This window comes from Phoxinus phoxinus (assembly GCF_949152265.1).
Source record: "Phoxinus phoxinus genome assembly, chromosome: 16".
In the NCBI taxonomy this organism is placed as follows: Eukaryota; Metazoa; Chordata; class Actinopteri; order Cypriniformes; family Leuciscidae; genus Phoxinus; species Phoxinus phoxinus.
Genome location: NC_136891.1, coordinates 10,693,667 through 10,719,211, shown reverse-complemented (window position 1 = coordinate 10,719,211; position 25,545 = coordinate 10,693,667). Strand labels below are relative to the sequence as shown.

The window sequence follows — 25,545 nt, the reverse complement described above, 5'->3', positions numbered from 1 at the left end:
TGATGGAAAGAACATTGCACAGCTCTAGTTTCTTGCTGTTATTGCTGGGTTGCTTTTGCTCCAATGTCTCCGCTCTCCTCAAAGACGTTTTCAGACACCTGGTAGAACTGCCAGACCAGTTAATGTAGAGTTTTGCGTCATCTGATCGGCCTTTATCGACCACCGATCAAACTATATAAAGCTAATTTCAGCCGATAATGATTGGAGCCCGATCAATAGGAGCACCCTTAGATTTTACAGATCACATTTTAATGTAAAGCAGTTCTTTTTTATGCTATGAAAATAGAGCACTTCTAATATGGCAGCAAATTTAAAAGCACTTGCTAAGTGATGGTCATATTCCCTATATTCACTGCAAAGCCAAGCTTCTAAGCTTTAAAACACATGTTTTGTCTTAAGCAAGTGGTTGTTAAGTAACATGATAGCTTGGTAGTCGATTAGCCTAATCGATCGTTAATTTTAACAATGATTGATTATGGGAATTTATGTAAATTGACATCCCTAACCTGAAGATTGATGACGTAGTTTTTATGGACGAGTACTTCCTCTTACAGGAATATTACTCATGCAGAACTGCCAGAAATACCTTTCTGTTCTCTTCTGATTATAGATTGCTTGCTCAAACCTTTTTTGATATATCAGTCTGCATCTGAACAGTGGGAATATTTTGGGCCTAAATTAGTTTGCATTACAACTGCACATGTGCTGCATTCATTTAGGCCTTCCTTACTGAGGAGCTAATTGATTAATTGGTTAATTTTTCTTTTTCAGTCTTTGTTAGGCATCTCATGCCATGCCAAGCATGGTGGCAGAGCATCCAAAAGATCGCCAAAGGGAATGCAAGTGGTAGTAGTGAATGCGCAGTGTTTTGGCAGTGTGTAAATACATTGTGTGTCGTCCAAAAGGCCTCCGCTGCCTCATCCAGCTGGCAACAAGGCCAAGTGTAAAATCACTTGTTAATCCACAGAGGTCGTTTGTCTGTTCAATGCAGTGCATGTGGACAGCAAAACAGGATGCTCCCTCAGTTGTTTTAGCTGTCCAGAGTTTTCTAAGTGTGGTGGGATTAGTCTACTCATGATTTGTCAAGCTTTCAGAGCTGATTACATGATTATTTACAACAGTATATTGTTCCCAACATAGAAAAATTAGGAATGCACTATTAAATTGGTTATTGGAAAAGATCTTTTACTTATTGTATTGGTTGATATTAGATGCTTAATTGTTCTTGCTCATTTCATTTAATTTTACATTTAGGTTTCATTTGCCATCATCTAATGCTGGTTAAATATTCAAAAACACTAATAATTTAATAAAACTGCTAGCCTAAATGTAATGTAATCATTAAAATGTTAATTTATAGCTATTTTTATGTTGGGATTGGGATATCTAAAATCACTTTTAGCATTTAAATTAATTGATTTTATTGATTTATTTAAATTTTAGAATTGTAATATCAGATTTATCAACCATAACATAAACATAATTATAGTTTGCCCATATTTATATCAATCCCTATATCAAATACATATGTTTCTTTATTTGATGTACTGTAGATTCAGTTGAAATGTGATTTCCACTTCTCCACTGGTATTTAAAGCTATAACATGTTGCATTTTTGTTTTGTTTGTATTGAAAAGTTGGTTTAATGCGGTGTGGTACTTTTATAATAGACTATGCTAATTTATGATCAAAAAGATCATTTTCTTTCCACTTTATCTGTAAAAAAAAGTTGCTTATCGTCTTTATCATCTGGCTTATTGCATTTGTACAAGTAAACCTGCAGTTCAGTTACTGGTTTTGTCGGCTTGAAGCAGATGGACTCTTAGACTCATAATGTGCTTAGTAACTCTGAGCTCTAATAAGAGTCTTCATCAGCAAATTGCAGCTTGGAGATTTGACTAATATCAGAACAATCCAGTAGCCGGATTGGTCAACTCAAGAATGCATGATGAACTAATACTGACATGAAGTAGGTCAATTATCTGCCGCTGTCTCAACTTTAACATCTGGTGTCGGTGCATCCCACACCTTAATGAAATACTTGATTACATTCAGAAATTTCGCAAGAACAGGTCAATTTTTCACTCAACCAAACGCATGGCAGGTTGTTGGCACTGCGTCAGATGTGCTGTATTGTGGAACCACAAGTGTGATCTTTTCTGTTGTTCACTTTCAACACTTTCCTGCTTGTTTTACACTTAGACTTTCTTATTTCCTCCCTGTTTGTCAGACAGGCGATTACGCTGAGGGTAATCACAAGGGAAGTAGCTTATGTGAAAAGCAATGATTGCAGAAACCACTGCTAATATTTTTACATAATATATTAAGTAGGATGTTTGTGAAAGCTTGTAGGCCTACTGTTGAAAACAGAAGTGTGGTTTTGCTATCTGCAGGTGATCGTGAAGGTGATAACTCAGTGTTCACCTGTATACTGTGAGTTGGAGTGTTGCCAGACCTGACTCCTCAGCTGGCATTTGAACTTGACAGTAACCTTGGCCGCCAGAGTTGTCTGGCTCTTCTCAGTGATGCTGCTTTTTCATCGTATCGAGCAGCTGCTGGAAGTTAGATTTATGATGTTTTCGTCCATGGTAACAGTCTGTGAAAGCACTGTGAATGAAATCTATCATAGCTCAGATACTCTTTCTCTCTCTTCCTCTCTCTGTCTTTAATTTGGATTCACTTGTTTAAATTTATGTAACCTGGTCCTTGCTTTACTGTTTATTTGTTGCTATCTGTTTATTTGGACTGGAAGGTTAGCCAAATACCAAGTGCTCTTTTTCCTATGACACCAAGAGACAATGAATTGGTTCATGAAGCATGACCCAGATATTTTTTTGATAGAGTCAGTCAGGAATCTAAAATAGATGCCAAGCTAAAATCCCTTTTGCAACAACTACTACTAGGGTGAATAATTAGTGCTTTTGTTAAGATAGTAGCTAGTTTTTCAACATAGCATAGAGTCATGCTAATTACATATGGGACCATCATGAGCCCAAAGGTTTGTAAGTGTATGTTAACTTACAACACCCTTTCTCTCTAAGTAGGACTACAAGATTTAGGGGATACAATCTCAAATATTGAAAAAGAAGTGTATAAGAACAAAAAAAAGAATATACAATAATTTTTTACAGTGAAACTGTAAAATTATAATACTAATACTTAATATGCTTAATCTATTAATTCTCAAACATTAAACTATCAAGGCAAGGCAAGTTTATCTAGCACATTTCATACACTATGGCAATTCAAAGTGCTTTACAGAAAGGAATTAAAATAATAATAAAAATGATCAAGCTTTTATTTTGATGGAAAACTGCAAGGAGCCCTTAACTTCTCTTTACAAGTTTGGGGAAACGGTTGGTGCATCTTGTGCTACCAAACTCACATTATAAGCAACCGTAACTCAGAGCAGATGCAAAGATGAGTTTGTGTGTAGCATTTAATGTGAACCGAGCCGCTCTGAGACTGAAAACACAGTATCATGAGCTACTTGTGTATAATATAGTGTGTGTGTGTGTGTGTGTTTAATTAATTGAATCACAGCCTTTGTAAGTTGATAATCGCACTAAGCCATATCACGATAACAGTTTTATTTTGATTAATTGTGCAGCTGTAGTTGTAAGATAACCAACACAAGCTTTAATGAGGCTCTTCTCCACATGGCTCTTTGTATCTCAGAGCTTTTTGAGATGCCAAGATCACAAAACAGAAGTGCTATTCAGACCAAAAGCTGACTGTAAGAAGAATTGTACGCCTCTAAGTCCTACACGCTTTATGATGGGCTGCGGAGGCCGCCTCTGAATACCAAACCCCCATCGATTTATGCACTGAAGCTGTTTTTTGTTTTCCAACACTTTCCTCTGCCCGAAAATCCAAAATGCCAACATTGGCTAGATTAAGTTTTGCATACTTTAATTAAGTGAAGGATCTTAGATCTGAAGGATCTAAATTTCTTTAGACACTCTAAACACTCATACTTTTAGGACCAGAGGTTCACATGTGGTGTTTGAATGGGATGCGTTGTTTTGGAAGTGTTGCCCCACCCCTCATGACCCCATTGAGCACAGTGTTACGGCAGAGGAAGCAAGGCAACCATTGTGGCAGTGTTTATGTCGCCCTGCCTCCTGCCACATTTCCCGCCCACCAGTGCCCATGTAGGGGCAAAACTGAACCAGTCTCCTTCAAGCCCTCAGTCACATTTGCTGCAGCCCGAGGGAGGCACAGTTCTCCTAACCCAATTTTAGGTTTGCTGTACTTCACACAGTCAAAACAGAGAGGTCTTTAAAAATGGATGAAACCATGAGGTCTCGCCCTGTGGTGTCTCTGTTATGGTATACAGGGTGGAGCAGCCCTTGTGCCTTTCAGCCTTTTATGCTCTTGAGTTTATTGGTTGAAGAAATCGTTATTATGACAGACCGTTGCTTTTAGTCTTCTGATGCAGAATTTCACATCTGATATGGTATGTGTCAGGTGTCAGTTTAAGAAGCAGGTTTAAGCTCTGTGGTGTTCTGAGAGCTTTTTTAAAGCAGACGAAATGCACTTGTGCACGGCTCACTGACCTTTCTGCACTAGGTCGGCACTAAATATTTTATTGTGCTTTTTAGACCACCCTGTGCAGTTAGCAAGCTGTAGGATCAATTTGTAGCTACACACACAAGTTCTACTACAGTTTTGAAGCAGGTTTTTTGAAGCAGGTTCTTTGAAGAAAAAGAAAAAAACGTATTATTTGAGAATTTGATACAATTCTGTAACCGTGCTATTTGAATCTATAAAGTGTAGGTGTTCTGACAAACAGAATGAGGGTGTAGTGTAATTGTCTAAAGTAGACATGGCTGGTAAAGTTAAAGACACAGTGTTCATGACAAGAATTAATATGGTAGCATTTTGACATGCGTGCCAAACCGTGGGGCCTGGTCCACACACACTCTGTAGTCTGCTACACATTCTCTGAGCGTGGGGTGTGATACTGTGTTTTTGCAGATTAGCTCCCCATATGAGCATGCTTTACACAACCACCATTTGGGAGTGCAGTTTGCACGCGTGTACAGATACACATTTTTAAATTAGTATTGAAATCTTTTTTATTTCAGAAATTGTGCAAGCAAGTTGCTAAAGCATTGATTTTTGAGACGGGGAGTATTTGATGATTCACTCAGTATAACTGTTCCAGTATCTGATATTTATCTTTGGCTGTGTTTAGATGTCCCCTTATGAGGTTAGTAAGTAATATTTCTCCATTATAAATGCTATCTCAGCAACAGCAGAATGGAGAGAAACCACTAGTGATGAGCCGCTTGCAGTTGCAGCAAATGGACTTGTTGTGGAGGCAGACAGGAAATGGCTGTTTTTTACTACACTGTTATTGGGTAGGCTAGACTTTTGAGGCTATTGTGTGGTGTTCTAACACTGTGTTTTCTGCACTACTCTGGTGTTTCTCAGAGACCGCACTAAGCATTAAAAGATTAAGAACTCCCACACATTGTAAAGTAAGCTCGCTTTGCTACTTTTCTCCAGGGGTGTTATCGCAGAGGAAGCTCTTTCTCACCTGGTTTTCTGTACCATTTCGCGTGTGTGTGTGCATACGCGAAGCTTACACATTGCATACAGTAAGTGGCACAATATTTATCCTCCAGATCAGTTTTATGGCTTAATGTTCCTACTCTGTATTATACAGTATCAACATCATGTTGTTGTTCAGGGCTTGACATTAACTTTTTGAGGCACCACTTGTCCTTCGGACAAGTACATTTATGTTTCACTTGTCCATGCACAATAGTCACTTGTCCGGGTAAAGATTTATAATTTTATAATTTATTTTTGATAAATGCCACTTTCTACCCGGCAGAGGCTGATTTAAGTCAAGTCAAGTCAAGAATATTTGTATAGCGCTTTTCACAATACAGATTGTATCAAAGCAGCTTCACAGTATTAAATTAAAATAATAATAAAACGTCCATGTTTGGTAATGCTAATCAATAGTAATATTGATTGATTCATTAAATTGAATATCCCCAACTGAGCAAGCCAAAGGCAACAGTGGCAAGGAAACGAAAAACTCCATCAGGTGACCTAATGGAGAAAAAAAAAAACCTTGGGAGAACCCAGGCTCAGTCGGGGGCCAGTTCTCCTCTGGCGGTTATGAACTAGAGGCCGGATTTAACTGTAAGATTAAAACATTTATATGAATGCCTGGTTAAAGAGATGCGTCTTTAATCTAGTTTTGAACTGGGAGAGCGACTCTGAGCAACGAACAGTATCAGGAAGGCTATTCCAGAGTTTTGGAGCTAAATGTGAGAATGCTCTCCCTCCTTTGGTGGACTTAGATATCCTAGGTATAACCAAAAGCCTCGAATTTAGCGATCTTAAAGAGCGCGATGGATTATAGGGCGATAGAAGATCCGTTAAATAAACTGGAGCTAAGCCGTTTAGGGCTTTATAAGTCAGTAACAATACCTTATAATTAATACGGAACTTTATAGGTAACCAGTGTAGAGATGATAAGATTTGATAAGATAATTTACCAAGGGATACTTTAAAACGTGTAGCTACTTTACATCTGAACATTAGCTAATATTTAACTATGTACATTTTACCAATAAAAATGCTGTTAATGCTTGTTTACAGTACACGGCTGCCGACACTAGCTAGCTAACGTCATTTACTTGTCAGCCGGGTTGGGTTGCCCCCGACAGACGCCACAGACCATTGCTCCGTCTTCATAAATAACCCAGTCGAATTAATTTCCATTTGGTTACAAATTTTCGTTCCCGTTTTAATTCGTATGGTGCTGTTGGTGTAACAGTAAGGTGACTTGTTTTTGGAGCTTTTCCTGACGCTTTGAGGCAGGTAAAAATGTTTCAACTTGGACCGACTCCTGATTGGCCAATCAAAGCATTCTGAGTTGGACGCTAGTTCGACGGATTGTGGGGAAGAAAATGTGTTCGTTTCAAAACGGTAAAATTAAATCTGTAAAATAGACGTAATGGGTCTAAACATTCGTAAATATACGAGTAAATATGCGAGTGATCTGCACGTAAAGAGACCTTCCCAAAAACTCTTCTCCTGATTCACAAATATTTCGTAAACGTCAGATGTGATAGTGAAATGTGTGTGTGTGTGTTAATGAATTCCAATCAGTCGCAAATGGGACGCGCGTGCACGCTCATTCTCAACTACCATAAATCCTGCCCATTAAATCCGACTGACAACCATATATGGGCATCATATTATAACACCAAACGAAGGATTTCAACATGTCTTCTCAAAAGCGAATGAAAAAGAAACATTTCTCATTATCAGATAATATTTTATTGTCAGAAGTTCATTCAAAACGGCACATTTTATTTTCAAGCGTACATAGTGGCGTATCAGGTCCTAAAAAAAAGGAAGCTTGGCAGCATATTACAGATGCAGTTAATGGAGTTTCATCTGTTAATCGAACAGTCCCAGAAGTGAAAAGAAAATGGTTCGACATGAAGCTCGACTGCAAAAAACGAATTAGTTCACTTCGAAAAAATATAGCCCAGCCCTATTGAAAGCAATTAATTATTTGATTAAAATGTTCCACGTTTGCAGATGCTATTACTGGCTCTCATAATAAAAGTAAAAAGAAAAACCGTATGTAATTATTACTAGGCTATATATAATATTTTTTCAAAATGCTGTGTAAATATGTACCCGATTAAGGTGAATTAAAATGCAGCCTTATTAATGAGCAATACGTTCGGATGTTAAACGCACTATTTACACGTGGCTGGGAGCAGGTGTAGATTTCTTTCGTACCAACCAACATTTGGAAAATACGATTCATTCATTTTTAATGAATCCGAAAAATTTACGCCCGAACCACTTTACACACGATTTACACAAAAATTCGTTCTGCTCGTGTTTCATGAATGAGACCCATTGAGTGGCACATAACGTGAAGTAACATGTTTTTTTGAAGGCATTGTTTTTTTGTTTTTTTATTAACTTGTCCAGTGGGAAAACTAATTTTCACTTCCACTTGTCCTACAAAAAAATCCACTTGTCCCGGACAAGCCTTCATGTCAAGCCCTGTTGTTTGTTAGCTGTCTACTACAAAAAAAAAAAAAAAAAGGTACAAATGAAAAGTGATTTATGGCCTGTCTAATGAATGTTTGTAAAACACCAAACCACTAAACCTTGCATCAACATTTTGGTTTGTCAAAAGAATTAGTGCATTAGTGGTAATTAGGTGTGGGCAGTATGACAAAAATACATCACAGGCAGCACAAGCAAGTTTGTTAAATGGTTTATATATTAAGTAGCCATGTATTGGTTTAATCAAATACTTTATGAATGTAATGTTTAGTTTATTATTTTCTATCTTGAGATTTTCATATCTGTTAAAAACAAAGATAAGCGCTTCTATATTAAGTGTTAAAGCACAATAATGAGATGATAATAATGAGCCATTAGTAAGCTCCTGAAAATATCTATTTGTGAATTTTCTCGTGACAGCGTAGTTAACTGACTAGCTGATACAGCTTTTGTAATCTTAGTGTTGGCTATGTAAGGGTGGGCAAGTTTTTCATTTGTTTTGTGTTTGTTTTATGTGAGCTGCTTGTGAGTTTACTTAAAGGAAACAGGATTACAGGAACCCCCCTCAGTCATACTTCAAATCCCACTGAACCGGCCCATCATTAAAATCACATTCTTTTAAGATTAGTCATCCAGTCTATTTTTGCTACTACTTGTTGTTAAAAAAAAAAAGATGACTCCTGCCCATTTCAAAATGTTATCATTGGCATGTTACCAGTTCAGAAGGGGAAAATACCTGCAATGTATGCAACAATAATTAGACTGAGTTCATATTTGCACTTGCTGTACTCAACCCATTGTATTTCACTGTTTCCGTCAGCTTTTTTTTTGTCCATCTACACTTGTTTTCTTTGGTGTGTTTTTTTTATTTTTACACTTCATTGACTCTTCATGCATCTTAACCTCTGGATGAACTGAGGGGAGTGGCTCTTAAGAGCTTCTTGAATGGCTGATGTGTTGCCTTTATGTCTGAGTTAAAACACTTTGCCAATGCATGATGTGCACAATGGATATCAGAAATTGATACCCGGAAGACAACTTTTCCTACCTTTGCATAGCATTGCATGATGATAATTAACAAGCAGGCTTTACATGTCTTTCTCTTTGCCCATTTATCCTACATCTACATCAAATAAAAGATATCCTTGAATGTAGACGTAAATTAGGCTAATCTTGCCTCATGATTACAACCAGATCTTTTAGACCCATCATGTCATCATCTAAAAGTCCAGTCATTGCCTAGAGGTGCTACAATTTCATGGTGTAGTAGGCATTGTTTTTGGGACAGATCACCATCTGTTTCATCACAATTGCTTCTGACTGTGCTGCTGAACGCAAGTAGAATGATCAAGTCAAGTAATCCATCTTTTAGTCAGCAGCCACAGTTTGTCAACAGATGTCATGTTATGGTCTTGCACTGATATGATTGCTGGGACACTATTAAACTAATCTCACTTATCTATGTACGGTAGTTAGATTGCTATGTGTGTCAGCCAAGTGAGAATGGAAACTGTGAGTTGTTTGCTTGAATATTTCATGCTGTTGGTCGTTTGAAAAGCCCATCTGCCTCTCGCAGTCAAACAGCTTTGTCCTGGAGGTTAGCAGCTGGTCAGAGTCTAATGCTTTTAAAAATGGACCCAGCTCCTCAGTCTAGACTTTAGTATTTGATATTGAGTTATTTGGTGTGTATTTGAGCTTCTTTTGTTTTGAGACACACAAACAATTTAACTGGATAAAAAAAATATTTTGACATTTTTTGCTTTACTTTTACTGTATAGCTTTTGTAGTCTTCTGCCTTCAAATGGAGCTACCAGTGTTATATTGGCATTATTTATATAATTTTATGGTATTTAATTTATTAGTATTTAGGATAATTTTTTATTTGTAGCCTATAGCCTATGTTTACATTTTAGAATTTTTAATAGTTGTAATGGGCTAGGTTTGTAGCTTTGTAACGACCTTTGACAGAACTCACACTCATGGTTGGATCATATCGTGGTCTAAACCAATCAGAGACAGAGATGGGGCGGGTCTTTGCCTCTGATTGGCTGTGGTCCAGATATTCCTGTAGGCCTACACTGCATCGTGCTGTGTGATTGAAATTTACACTGTCAGTGAAATGTGACCCAATTCCGATTTTTTGCTTATATGTGACAGATCAGATGTGTTCTATGACCGTGTAAACAGAAAAAAACGCATGCATTTGGATATTTCGAGATCGGTTTCAGGCCTCGTCCATATGTGGAAATAAATCAGATATAAACCAGATACGTGCCAATGCGACTGTCATGTAAACAGGCAGATCGGATTTTCTGAGGCATTAGGCTATCCGCGGTTTAATAACGAGAGAACCCCCGACAAAGTGTTTTTGCGTGCATATGATACGCACTGTAAACCCTTTGGGTAGGATTAGGGGTGTAGTGTGCGTGAGTATTACACGCCATAAAGTGCGTGTGCGTATTTTTGGTCACTTAATAAGACTAAGAGAAAATTGTTATTTATTCTGTTTTTATTTCTGTTCAATTTGTGGAAAGGAGTTCAATCAGAAGTTCTGGAAGCTCATAAATATACAGAAAGGTCTGAAGTGACTCGTGAAATCATACAGGAGAAAAGCCAGTCGGAGTATGTGGAAAAACCTTTTACAGTGCTTGTATATTGTTGTCTTTAAATGCACTCCTAAAGTAGAACTGAAATGACGTTCATTAGAAGATTATTAGTTAAAACATCAAAATGCACCTGCAGACTATTTTTCCAGTCATGAACTTTGTCATCGAGGATTTCTATTAAATATTGTGCAAAAATCTCGCCTTGTCTCGTGAGATGAGTGTCTCGTCACACTCCTAGGAATTATTTAATTGAGTTGTCAATACAATATATGACAATACAATATATAGGGTAGGATTTTACCCCAAAATTCATCATATTGACACAAAATGATTAATTCTTGTGTGTTTTTTCTCCAAGTGTGCGCAAAGCTCATTCTGATTCTGAACTGCAAATCCATGTTTCGCTGCCTGGAGTACAGTTGTTTCTGTGAATTGCAGCGATCCATTTGCTTCTCTCTTGTGTAGCTTTTGGCAGTCTGGAAAAATATACCTCAGATTTCTTGTCATCTATTTGTAGTCTATCTCAAAACCAATGCTGCCAGACTTTTTTGTCAGTCAATGCTTACCCCAGACAGTGACGTCACGTGCGCACCATCTATTACTGCATTTGTGTTGCTGCTTCATGGGATTGGGTGGAGCTAACTTTTGGCACGGTTTGCTTTTTCGACTCAGATTGGTGGAATTTTCTGTACAGCCTCGTGTAATGTAGGCTAGTTTTCACCACAAATTCTGCTCTTAAACATGTTTATTTTTTATAAATGTTGAAATAATGCAGGCTAATTGCTTCAACAGAAGCAAATACTATCAATTAAAGGGTTAGTTCACCCCAAAATGAGAATTAGCCCATGATTTACTTACCCTCTTCCAAGCTTCATAATGGGAGTGAATGGCTGGAGAAAATTTAAAGCCCAAAAAAGTGCATCCATCCATGATTAAAAATACTCCACACGGCTCCGGCGGTGTTAATAAAGTCTTTCTGAAGCGAAGCCGGGGGTTTTGTATGAATATACCCATATTTATAACTTTATAATGTAAAATAACTAGCTTCCGCCAGACGACCGTATACTGCACAAGTCGACTTGCGCCACATGAGTAACCCGTGGCGCATGTTTGACGTAGGATGCAGGAGTATCGTAAGCTCTCACGGTTTAAACAAATAGGGCTGTGCAACAAACTGAAGTTCCTCTTCTATTATATAGAAATCCTCCGACATTTCTCCTCACAATGGCTAATTTGCCACCAGTGTTTTGTTTTGCTATTTCCTCTGAGCTTGCGCATTCGTCATTACGCTGTGCGTCGGGTCAGGGGTTAGGCTAGTCTTCCACCATAAATCGATGATAAATCTGTCGGAAGATAGTGATTATAGTTTATAAAGGCTTAAATATGGATATTTTTCTTACACAAACTCATGGCTTTGCTAAAGAAGGCCGTTATTAACCCCCTGGAGCCATATGAATTACTTTTATAATGGATGGATGCATTTTTTTGGGCTTACATTTTTCTCAAGCCATTCACTCATAAAGCTTGGAGATGGAGACAGGGCTTTTTTTTATATAACTCCGATTGTATTCGTCTGAAAGAAGAATGCGTTGCAGCCCGATCTCATCCCAAGGCGTCATATACTGACAATTTTGACATATCGTCTACATCCAACGCACATGGCACCCTTTAGCGTCAATATGAGACGCAGATAGATATGGGCCAGAAGGCTCCTCCTAGCGGTCTAACCCTAACCCTACCCCAGACCTAAACCCAACCATAACCGAACAAAGCTCTGTGCGTGTCATATTGACGCTAAAGGGTGCCATGTGCGTTGGATGTTGACGAAATGTCATAAGTGTCAGTATATGACGCCCTAGGATGAGAATGCGTTGGAATGTCATATACCCCTAGGATGGCTTCAGGGTGAGTAAATCATGGGCTAATTTTCATTTTTGGGTGATCTATCCCTTTAACAACTTCATAGCTCACAGTAAGTCTGTCTTTACAGGTTTATAAGTACCGGTAATCGTTATTTCCCTATGGAGAAAATTAATGAAGTTTTACTTCTGGAACCTGACTGGCACTCTAAAGATATGGACGAATGGGGTCTTTAAACTTCTTTTCCGATGTTCATGGGGAAACCTTTTATTTATTTTTTACTAATGCCAAGTATGTGATGGAATTTATGATGTACTTATCCAAAAATGTGATCTAGTTTCGATCATCTAAAAACCTTCCATGTTAGGTTCAGCCAAGAATGATGCAGACTTCGCTCCCTCCTTGATTATAGGTCAGGACGTAGTGTTCATCATACTGCAGTTGCCTCAGAGGAAAGCTGTTACTCAAATGTGCTTTTCTGTGCAATAGTCCTTGTGTTGTCATGGAGATTGTTGGCATCCTGGCAGATTTATGCATGTGTGTGGCAGCCCAGCTTTTCTGAAAAGAATGTTATTTCTAAAGTGTGAATCTTCACTTGCCTCGCGATTCGGTTATAAAACGATTCTTGATGCATCTTTTCCTCCAATTCCTTTATTGATAACAATTACTATGTTAATAATCACAATATAGTTTTTTTTGTTATCTTTGTTATTCAAAATAATTATTTCTAAATAATAATCATTTGAAATAATTCTGTGTAATTCATTAGATTTTATATAGCGCTTTTCTCTGCACTCAAAGCGCTTTACATAGAAGGGGGGAATCTCCTCAACCACCACCAATGTGCAGCATCCACCTGGACGATGCGACAGCAGCCATGTTGTGCCAGAACGCCGAAGTTGTGTAGCTGACCGTTCTAGTGCAATAGGCCTCTAAAGAGAACTGAATTCAGGATCGCATGGTGTAGAGAAGCAGCTTTCTGTGTGCGTGCTTTGGGTGTGTGTCATTCAGCGGCAGTAACACATTGATGTCTTATTGCACTTAACACCTAACTTTTTTTTATATCAAGCATGTCCTCCACTTTACTTTCTCATTAATTCATGTTCTTTTTGTAAAAAAAAAAAAGATGACACAAACAGGCCCTAAAACTAACTTTTTGCCAAACCTCCCAATGGCCGGTAATAATTACAATAAGACATACATTAATGTGTATGCTAGTCCTATAAAAAAAAAAATGTAATCTTGTTTTCATGCTTCGATGCAGAATCATTGACATCAACTCTTCGTGATGCATCATTTAAAAAAAAAAGTATATTCCTCAGCTCTTGTCATTTCAATACTTTTTTCCTTCAATTTACGCAATCTTTGAATTTCTGCTTGTTGCAGAGATTCTCATATTTCATGAACTGAGCGGAAATTTTCCATTTGAACGCTGATAATCTGAGAGCCGGGACTCTCCTGATTCATCCTTTGAGTTTAATCTCAAATGATAACTGCTATTCAGCAAAGTGCAGCTTGTGTTATTGGGGTCACTGGAAAATTCCATTGCGAGTTCTGAAAAACATGTTTATTCTCTGGGAATTCTCTTTTCCTGATTCCAATACCTGGACCTGCTGAGAGGGAAATACCACAGATAAAATATCCCCATGCTGCTTTGACCCAGATCATCGCGGGCTAAAGAAGATCTTACCAAGATACTGTGCACTTTTTGGTAACAATATGGAGTTGATTCAAAAACACAGAAAGAATTTGTCTATCATGGTGTTTTTCATTCAGAAATTCCACTGGTTTTGCAGAGCATGGAGAAGACAGGCGTACAGTGATGACTTCTTTAGTGAGTGAAAGGTGCTGAGGAGGAGGGAAGGGAAGACCACTCATCCGGCTCATGCGTTGAGCAGCCGTATGCCCATATAAGGGCGTGTGACTCCATGGCAGAGTCCCCGTGGGGTCTGTTCGTGCCCTGTCCTCAGGTTTGAGGGGGGAGGGGGGTGGTGGTGTGTGAGCACTATGCACACTGACAGATGGGAGTCGAGCCAGAGGGAGGCACTTCTTTATCTCTCTATCTGTCTGTTAGAAGGTCTGGGTTTATTAGCACCGTTGCGGTGCGTGAGGGCAGAAGAGGCCGCTGTTTTAACTGGGATCAGTGATCTTAATCCTCAAAAGAAAATCAAGGAAAGAACGTGCAACAAGAACGCCGTCTGGTGGGAGGGTGACCGTGAGTATCAGTTTGTGCTGACAAAGGAGGAAAGAAAGCTCATTTCAAGCCTTCGCAGAGAAAAAGGTCAACACATGTTGATATCAGCCCGTCTTTTGTCAGGGGAGCTCTATAGAGACCTGCTTTGTAGATGACTTTATCATGAAGGCAGCTTCCTTTTCCCTTGACAAATGGATTGTTAATTTGGCAGCTTAACTTGTGTGACAAGTTTTTTTGGTTTTCGTCATTCTTTGCATGATGCTGCTGCTATTGTTTGAATGTTGTTTCTTTTCCTTTTCCGTATTGTTGAAGATGTAGGCTACATAACTAAGCACTTATGATTTGACTGTGATGTTTTGAAAGACTCATTTTAACAACCAATGATAACCACATAGTTGCACATACCACATAGTAGAAAGGTGCTGTAGAAATGGTATGCATTGCTGTCATGTGCATATGAGCCTCTTTAGAGACAGTGTCTCTGATGGTTCCTGCCCTCCAGTGTTTTTGGGTAGTCATTAGTTACACTTGGCTGAAATTTCTCTAGATATTTAATCCCTCAGTTAACATAAAACAGCTGTGAAGTGCATTTTAAATCTCACAGAGAGCTATCCATGATGCATTTATTGAAACGACTGATTCATGTCATTGTTTGTTTATAATCATTATCTAGCACATTGCAATCGTGTTCCCCAACAGTGACTTGTTTCCCCAACAAGAGAGTGGTGCAGTATACAGCTTTATAATGAGATGATTATCACAACTTGCTTGTAATGTGAGAAATAGTTAGCGTGTTGAATTACTGTTTACATTTTATGCTGTCAGATTTATTCAAAATATATGGTTTGTTTTCCTCATTCAACACAACTTGACTGATTTGGCTCTGTATGTTTTGTTTTTCAGAATCAAGAATCAAGTGGATGATCTAAAAGCAAGCATACATTCTCCTCCAGAAAAGGTAACGCTGAACAGCCTTCACTGAGAGGCAAGGCATCATGTTAATAACGGCAATATCAGATTTACAGTCACAATTACACTTCGATTAGGCTTGTTTGCTGTGTCGGCATAGGCTCAATAAACTGTGCTCCTCTTGCCACAGTATGTAACATTTCCGTTCTCTGTAAGCAAATGAGCTTAGAAACAGCCAGACGTTATTACAATAAACAACTGCTGTAAACTCTGAATGAGAGATGTGGTGTTTAGCCTCTACAAAGCAGGAAGTGTTGTAGTAGTGTAGGCCGGTGCCTCTCGTAACATGAGGAATTGATAAACACAAACACGCTCACTGTGGGAACCCCATTAGGAAGTGAATAAACCAGTAATTTGTGAGGTTGTTAGTATTGCGGCTGTGTGCAGGACCTGAGGAAGACCAAGCTCTGTTTAAGCCCAGCCGAGATGCAAAAGTTCATTTACTGCTCTGTTTATGAGCTGCTCAGCAGGCAGAGGCTAACAGAGGTCTTTTCAGCCACGGATAAAGTGGATTATTGTTCTGCTCGCATGGCCTTTAATTGCAGCATACATGGTTTAATTGTGAAGGACAGACGCTTTTGATTTTATCTTATTACAGAAGCTATGGGGGTCTCCGCGTTAATGTACTGGGCTGAACTTAAAGGCAGAGTTTGTCCAAAAATGAAAATTCTGGCACCTTACTCTCTCTCTTTTAGTTCCAAACCTGTTTAAATGTCTCTCTTCTATGAAACACAAAAGATCTTTTGAAAAAATGTCTCTCTTTTTTTGGCCATAGAATGGAAATCAATGGGCTCCTCTGTTGCTTGATTCACAATGTTCTCCAAAAGATCTTATTTTATGTTCAGCAGAAGAAAAGTCATACAATTTTGGAACGACATAAGGGCGAGTAAATGATGACAGAGTTTTTTTTTTTGGGTGGACTAATAAGACTATCCCTTTAAATCTCTTAAACCACAACTTGCATCCTGTGGCAAAAAAACCCATTGTTATTAGTTAAGTTTACATTTTAAAACCATACACGTGCAGCTATTCCTTATATCATGAACTAAATCCTGCACCAATTATTCAAATTAGGCTGTTTGTTCTTACTCTAGTTTCTTTAAACAGGAAGTTATTTTGTGTGACACTCCCTCGCCAACTTTCCTGGTTATTCCGGTATAAAACATGTACTCGTACCCCTCTCACACTTCACTTTTTTTTTTTTTCCATACTGGCTCTCAAAGCATGTATGAGCACTTGTGAAATATTCGTCAAGGAACAAACTGAATTGGTTTTCATTACACTGCACAAACGACTGCCAAGGCCCCTCCAACATTTTTACAACATAAGGTCACCTCATTACTAATGCAGGTCAAGGCCTGTGTGTGTGCATTGGTTTTCAGATGCGTTTGTAATGTTTTTTAATATGCAGATTAGAATGTGGGCAGAGAGTGCTGGGTTTGTGCATGTACTGTGATGATTCACTCCGTATAATGAATAGGGTTCATAATGATGGGCACACACATGCACGCTCACACAGACATGGCTTAGAAATGGCCAGACTGTTCTGTGCCCGCTTTGTTTCACAGCCACCAGAGTGACGGTTTCTCATGCTTTTGCAAGTGCAGTTGTTCCGATGGTTGGAGCACTTTAGGTTTGACAGGAAGCTTGTTTGAATCGCCTGCACTCATGTGTGGCGGTTAACCACATACAGCAGAAATGGTATTGTCTTCACATCCTCTTGTGCAGAAGAGCATCTGGAGGATCAAACTGACTTAAGTATGTAACTTTGTTCAAAATAGGTTGCGGTTTTATTTTTATTTTTTTATATTGCTGATAGATGTGCTACACACTCAACCACCAATTTAATAAATATCCTAGCTGAGATTAGATTCATAAAAGTGCCAAGTTTGTGTCTCCACTACTGTACATCTGCTGTTAGAAGCTGAGATTCACTTGCACTATTGCCAGATAATGATGATATTATCATAGTGAGCACTTGCTCCCTCTGCTGGAGCAATGAAGAGGCACAGGCACTGCCATATATTTAAGTCACCAAGAAAGTGCAGCATTTGTTATAAATGATTTGTCTTTAGCTCATCATTTTTTTTTAATTCCTGTGCCCTCATCATTTTTTAGTCTTTGATGTGCACCAGTTAGACGGCATGACAATAACCCTTCCCCTTCTGTCAATCACATTGATTGACATCGCAACAATTAGTGACGATTCCATCGATTTCCAATGCATAAAATCAAGCCCTGCCCTACATTTTTTCTCTCTCGTTGATGAAGCTTGTTTACTCTATATGTCACAATAGGGGTTATGCTCAATAAACTTCTGTGATCTGTAAAACGGGTAACATTGCTTCCGGTTTGGGTCTTTTTATGTGCTTCGTTAAATATAGACCTGTTTTACTCAAGATACCTTCAAAGGAGCGAGCAAAGATGCGCATAACCGATGTCCATCCATATGCAAGTTGATATCTAAAAGTTTCTTCTTCTTTTTTTTTCTCACTAACATTTTGATATTTAAACCGCATAAAATGCCAACGTTAAAGTCCGCATGAACCGGAAGTTGCAAACGACTTTTCTCCTGTGTTGTGATGTATTTCCGAGTGAAGCGGAATATTGAACAGAGAGCAGGGTTTTACTTTAGCGCTCCTCCTCTCCATCTCTGCTCATAGCAGACTAACGGTTTGAGGGGAGTGGTTAAGCATTTTCAACCCAAGCCGTCAAACTGACGTCATCAGAAAATGAAAGCCATTCCAGACCGGAAGTAACTTTTCAATGATCACCTTTGTAGCACTGACATAAACGATAGGTGCGTCCCAATTCATATACTTTTGCTATATTGTATGCTGTTTTGTAGTGTATATATATATATATATAGTGCGCGAGTAGTGTTCACATTTAAAACTCCAAAAAGAAAAAGACAAGTGCATTTTAAATACCCGGATGATGCACTTAATTAACCGAAAAAACTAAGACACTGTCCCAAATGGCACACTTCATATGTCTTTTCAACTTACAAAGGCTGGCGCGTGTCCAAGTCCATGAGACCTTAGGGTGTCCCGTTTGTCATTTTAGTTTTCAGAAGGGTGGTCATGAGGGTGGACCCCTTTGTGGTCGATATGCACCCTCGATGCTCATATTTGCAAAGCCCGCACTGAAGCAGACTTCTTTCTGGCGGTCAATGCTGCGTTACATCACGAAAGTGCGGACTCATAGGAAGACTGCGAGTGCTTAGGCTGCCATTTGGGACAGGACCTAAGTGTGAAATGTCGGACACTACATGCACTCAACTGTTGCAGCTTTAATTACATAGCGGGAGGGGCTATTGGACCTCAATTTTGAATGACAAAATAACCTTACATACACTACACGGTTGAGTACACAGTGCATAAGTGCATACTGCATAGTGTAGTGAGTCATTTGGGACACAACTAATGTCACCATCCCAATCCCATGAGCTCTGGCAACATGTGGACAACCAAATCATGTGTTTATAGAGTATGCGCTTGTTGTGCCTGTCGGCGTAATGATATGCTATAAAAGAGTACAGTTATAACTTTGAAATGATGAAGCATCTCAGTTAGTCGATAACGATACGGGAGTGTGATTTGAAACAGCTGTTAACCTCGTTTCAAATTATATAATTTACTACAAACTATTTTATTCTCTGGCTGTGAGTGAACAATCTCTTAAGTACAAATGAGAAGAGCAAAGTAAAATTGACAAAGCTTGTCAATCATCAAAGTCTCTTGTGTGCTACATGCTTTTCCTGTAGTTCAGTCTTTTGGTGGTAATTAAAAGGCTTGCTTTCACATAAATGTGCTAGAAGTACCACTACACCTTTTATCTGTCAGTTATGTGCCAATTTAGGTTTCCTATAACATGTTACAGAAACATTTTCTGTTTTTGAGTTATTGTTAAACAAGTAGTATATTACAGCTTTAATTGCATTTCTCACTATTCTCGCTATATTGTTAATGAAGTAACTGTTTTTTATTGTGATTCATTTGTTTTATTTGTTTTTTTTTCATCATTATATCTTGATTAGGTTTCGCTGGAATGGGTAATCTTCTAAAAGTCCTTACAAGGGAAATAGAGAACTATCCACATTTTTTCCTGGACTTTGAAAGTAAGTTTTGAGGAGAGGTGGAGTCTGGAGTTGGCAAGACTCTATAACCAGCTGTTTTTTCCCCCGACAGTGGCAGGAGGAGCTGAACTGATGGTCTCAAAGCTCTTATGAGACAGTTTTCCCTCTTTGCTTTCTTGTAGTGAAAGTTTATGCTTCCTGCTTTCCTCAAAAAGCATTGTTAGCCTAAGTTGATCGTTGAGACCATTGGTGGCAATTGTTCTACTGTCAACTTACAATGCTTTTGGGAAACGCAGCCCAAAGCAGTTACACTGACACTTTGTCTAAAAGCTTGTTCTGTGATTTAACTACAAACAAAAATTCTCAAAGTATAAAGAGAAAAAAATCTATTTTGTCCATGTTCACCATGAGAAGCTGAGGGAATTCTGTATGTTGAGCATGAGAATCACTCTTTAACGCTCATCTTGACTTCCTGATTACTGTCTTTGACATGCAACACCTTTCTCTTTTTCTCTCTTTCTGCCTTTTTTCTTCTCTTTCTCTTCTTGCTTTTCTGTTTCAGAAACCAATGGGGAATCTGTTAAAAGTGCTCACTTGCACAGAGCTTGATCAGGGGCCAAACTTTTTCCTTGACTTTGAAAGTGAGCAGAGCTTTTGCCTGGCCTGGTGTCTGTCACTTTTTCCAGCTACTAACATTTTGCAAGTACCATTGTCAGAATTGTCCTTGAAAATCTGCTCGTCACAACGGCAACGCAACAGCAAAACAGAGCTTCACAATGCTTTTGCATGTGCAAATGTGTTGTGCAGATGAGGGCAATATGTTTGCATGGTCTTTAATTCTAAAAACTCAAATACGAAGAAGATTCTGAAAATCTGATTTGTTGTTGGCAGCCTAAATGTGCATGACTTACCAATCAGTACTAACTAACCCCATATCATCCAACATGGCTATGTATGTCTATGTTGCATGATCCATTCTCTTTAAATGATCTCCTTACTCTTTACAGCTCCTGCTTGTTCTGTGATATTTTTCTGGTCTCTGTTTTTGTCTTTCTGAAATCTCAGATCTTTCAATCCTTGCCCTCTGTATACTTATCGAGTAAACATTTAAATCCTGTGTGACTATGTACTCAATCCCAATTATATTTCACTAAACATTGGACTTTGATTATTTTTCTGTCTATAAACTTTGAACAGAGCTTTACCCAAAATGTTCAACATTTCCTGAGTATTTGCTTGCTTTGAGAGAGAATTAACTGAAGTCGGGATGTTTTTTTATTTATTGTGATTCAGTGGCAACAACCCATAAACCTTTACTTTTGAAATGAATGTCTCTGAAATGTTGAATTATTGGGTATCTCTGGTTTAAAAAAACAAAAGATTTTTTTATATGCAAATGTCACATTTATTTGTTTGTTTGTTTGTTGTCATGTTGTGACTATACAGTATACAGTGCCCCTAAAATATGTGGGTGCTTAAGCTGCAACTTAATTTATGAATGTTACATTACATTAGATGACAAAATATCAAACCAAGTGTCATTTAAAGACATTTCACCTGAAAAAGCTAAACATTTCACTAGATGAAACTTATGAGGTTTTAGGGCCAGATTTACTGGCCAGCGCAAACCCTCGTTTGACGTTAAGCAACTACTGTCAGGATTTACTGAAGCGCTGAAAAACTGTGGACAGGGTTATTTTGTGGCTAACCTTATTGCATATGCATTTGTAGGAGTTTTCCTTTCAGATGCAATATTTATAGAAGGAAAGTATTTAACTGTATCATACAAGGTGATTTACTTAGGTTTACACATCAATTTACTGGTATTTGCACCATTTAATGGCCAAAGAAAAGCATGTTTTAAACCAGACGTTAATTTGGTCTGCGTTGGACGTAATGGAAATGATTCGGCTGTGTCGGTGTTCTTCAATTTGTGTGTCATCAGTAGATCACGTGAGGAACTTTACACTCCCATCTGTGCTTTTTTGGAATTGCGTTCTCACGCTAATTTGCCGTTTAGTAAATCTGGCCCTATAACTCTAAAACAAATGATGAACAGTTACAAATTTAAGTATTTGGCCACTCTCTGGTTGTCAAATTTAGTGGTGGTTACTATTTTAGTATACCTGTGTGAACTGGAGTAAAATAAAATAAATAATGACTTCACATACCTACTAAAATGAGATGGTGAAAATGGCTGTTGGAGAAATGTAGAGCTAAAAAAAAGCTCTGTCCTCCATTTGCAGATGCCACTTGGTTTGGTATTCTATCTAATGCAGTGAAATCATTGCATGTAATAACTAGTGTTTGGCAGTGCATAATGAAGTTTGTTTGTGTCAGACGCACAGCCGACAGACTGTGAGAGAGAGATGTGGAACCAGGTGAATGCTGTTCTCCAGGAGTCAGAGAGCATCCTGACTGGCCTGCAAGCCTACAAGGGGGCGGGTCATGAAATACGAGATGTACGTCCGATTTTAATATTTCTGCTTTTTCTTTGTGGGTCAATCAGTTGTGTTTAAAGCATTTTGTGGGTTGTGTTTCTCATGCCACTTTAAATCATGTGATTTGTTTTTCATTTTAGGCAATACAGAATCCTAATGACATGCTCCTTCAGGAGAGGGCTTGGAACTCTGTGTGTCCCCTTGTCATCCGCCTAAAGAAGTTCTATTCTTTTTCATTGAAACTAGGTACACTGTTCATGTAGAATTACCTATAGCCACATATTTTCTCATTTGACCAGTAAAAATGTAACGTAAGCTCTGTGTATCCTCTCTTTCATGTAGAGGAAGCACTGAAGAGCCTTTTGGAGTCTCTGACGTGTCCGCCGTACACTCCTACTCAGCACCTGGAGAGGGAGCAGGCCCTTGCTAAACAGTTCGCTGAAATCCTGCATTTCACCCTCCGCTTTGATGAGCTTAAGGTGCCAGCTGATTCAATGCTCTTGTCACAAACCAATTTTCATATTAGGGGAATAAAAAACTTTAAAAAAACTATTGATTGCTCTGTTCTGGGAATTACGTATTAAATTGTGTAATTTGTTTAGATGAGAATTCCAGCCATCCAGAACGACTTCAGCTACTACAGAAGAACAATCAGCCGAAACAGATTAAACAACATGAATGTAAGTGCAGGAGCATGACGACATGTTCAATATTCTGTGAACTGCAATTTCAATGTTCATGTACGTGTGTTTTTTTTGTTCCTGTATCAAGCTTGATATTGAAAATGAGGTCAATAATGAAATGGCAAACAGAATGTCTCTGTTCTATGCTGAAGCCACACCAATGCTGAAGACCCTGAGCACGGCAACAACAAACTTTGTGACGGAGGTACTGCCTGCTGTCCTTCTATTACATTCGATTTCATCTTTATTCTCTCGCTTTTTCTACAGTCACAATTTTAGCTCTTTAATTTCCATCACAAATACTGTAGAGCACTACCGTTCAAAAGTTTGGGGTCAATAATATTTTTTTATACTTTTATTCTTCAAAGACGTATTCAATTTATCAACTTTTACAGTGACTTTTACATTTTCAAATAAATGCTATTCTGTTGCACTTTCAAAGAATTCATTGAACCTTAATTGGAAAAATGTCACAGTTTCCACAAAAATATTAAACAAGTCAACTGTTTTCAATATTGATAATTACAAATGTTTCTTTGCACTGTATTTGAATTTTCTAATTATCCTTCAGAAATCATTCTGTTTTACAATCACATAAAATAAATTAAATTTAAAGTATATGAAAATAAAAACATTTATTTTAAATAATAATATTTACAAATAAATACAGCCTTGGTGAGCATAAGAGACTTCTTTCAAAAACCTTACTAATCGCAAACTTTTGAACAGTAGTGTATAATAATCAATATATATGTAATATACAATATACAAATGTTTGCTTGAATTATTCCTATGATTCTTTTCTCTGTAGAATAAGACATTACCGCTTGAGAACACCACAGACTGCCTAAGCACTATGGCAAGTGTATGCAAGGTCATGCTGGAGACACCGTGAGTACCTCATTGCTTTTTTAATATTGCTGCTTTAATTAACATCGTATTTCATATGTGTCTTATAAGGTGCCTTAAAAACAATCCCAAAAAATAATTGGAATTTCTATTCTAAAATTTACAATGCTCAAACATTTCAACGGCTATTGGTGGCTCCTTGTGTACAGTAATAACTTGCTGATAACATCAGTCTGTCCGCTGAAGAAAACCGCTTGTGTGACAGTCATCTATGCTTTTCTGTTGATTACACATTGACGACTGGAAAGATCGTGGAAATTAATTTGTCTGAAGGTGTGAAATGCCTATATTGAAGTATATCATTGTAACAATAATCTCTTCTTCTGCTAACAAGAGAGTACACGAGTCGATTCAACAGTGAAGATACACTTCTGTTTTGTATGAGGGTGATGGTGGGGGTTATTATCCTCTATGACCATGTGCATCCTAACGGTGCCTTCAACAAATCCTCAAAAATTGATGTAAGTCTACATTCTCATACTTTCTCAATCAACCAAAAATTGTTCCACATTTGATTGTTTAAAATGACTTTTCCACCGTAATACGTGATGTACATACTTTTTCTAGATGAAAGGATGCATTAAAGTCTTAAAAGATCAACCAGCAGATAATGTTGAAGGTCTCCTTAATGCCCTCAAGTAAGTTTCCCTTCCTGTTCTTAAAGACAGATGCTATGGTTTGTATTAATTTTTTTAATCTTTTTTTGTTTTTTCCTCCAAAGGTTCACCACAAAACACCTAAATGATGAGTCTACTCCAAAAAATATCCGAACGATGCTCCAGTAATGGTTTTAAGTGAAGTGGGTCAATATTCTGACCTCAAAAGATGTATATGTTTACATTTATTTAAGGACTTGATGTTAATACTTGGGTGTATTTACATAATCATTCCCTCCAAGTTACTGCAATGTAAAGAAAGCAGACCTTTATTCTAAACAAATTGCCTATACTGTCGACAAGCACAAATGAATAAAAACCAAGCAGCCTTATGAAAATTCATGGAGAAAAAAAATCATTTGCCGTTTTGTTTTCAAATTAATAACAGTGATCATGTTAACCAAAGGGGCTGATGCATTGGTTGTGAGTTACAGTGAAATCATTGGCTAAAGTGTTGTCAATATTGAATGAGTAAAGTGTGTTGGGATGGTTGTGCTTTTGTATTTTGTAATAAGATGAGAAAAGACAGTTAAGAAAAATACCATAATATGATGAAACCATTTTTTTTTTTTTTCTATTTGTTCCCAAATCTGTGGTTTGGCTGAAGGTGGAGATGTCGGCTTTTATTTTTTGTTATTACGTGATGTGTGTTCTTCATGTCTTTGTGCCTATTTGTTTCTAACATATTCGATACTCATCAATACAGCTTTAAAATCTGAAATAAAATTGACATTTTGATTATATTTTTGATTAATGTTCTCTAAAAAAAATTATATTGTGAATCAAAAATGTGATATTTTGGATTGTGTGCAGTGGTCCAGTGTGAGTTTTCCAAAGATGCACTACAAAGTTTGAGGTGATTAAGATAATTTGGGGTAAATCATTTAATACTTTTCTTCAGGAAAGATGCACTAAAATTGACAAAAGTGACAGAAAATACTTTTTACATTGTTCCAAAAAAAAAAAATAACCTTTTAACCAACCCTTAACCTTTTGTACAAGTCATAAGGTTGTGCAGGGCTGCACTCATTTAAACTGATTCAAGACCCAAATACTGTGAGGTCTCAGTTTAGAATGCATGTCATTTT

At 37.9% G+C, this 25,545-nt stretch overlaps 1 protein-coding gene across 5 annotated transcripts in view; it reads left to right on the top strand.

Moving 5' to 3' along the window:
• The window catches only part of fam49a (family with sequence similarity 49 member A), a 28,251-nt gene extending 3,051 nt beyond the window's left edge, over positions 1–25,200 (top strand). Inside the window, exons 2-13 of one of the 5 annotated variants that reach the window (XM_079584856.1) lie at positions 15,625–15,679; positions 19,730–19,810; positions 20,331–20,409; positions 22,109–22,230; positions 22,350–22,455; positions 22,552–22,688; positions 22,812–22,889; positions 22,981–23,097; positions 23,704–23,783; positions 24,136–24,262; positions 24,369–24,439; positions 24,523–25,200. In XM_079584856.1, the coding sequence (XP_079440982.1) occupies positions 20,337–20,409; positions 22,109–22,230; positions 22,350–22,455; positions 22,552–22,688; positions 22,812–22,889; positions 22,981–23,097; positions 23,704–23,783; positions 24,136–24,262; positions 24,369–24,439; positions 24,523–24,586 (975 nt within the window). In that variant the 5' untranslated portion in view covers positions 15,625–15,679; positions 19,730–19,810; positions 20,331–20,336 and the 3' untranslated portion in view covers positions 24,587–25,200. Of the gene's footprint in view, positions 1–15,624; positions 18,606–19,592; positions 19,811–20,330; positions 20,410–22,108; positions 22,231–22,349; positions 22,456–22,551; positions 22,689–22,811; positions 22,890–22,980; positions 23,098–23,703; positions 23,784–24,135; positions 24,263–24,368; positions 24,440–24,522 lie in introns of all 5 variants that reach the window. The other 4 variants (XM_079584858.1, XM_079584857.1, XM_079584859.1 and 1 more) reach the window with 4 other exon arrangements.
• Positions 25,201–25,545: the final 345 nt, after the last annotated feature.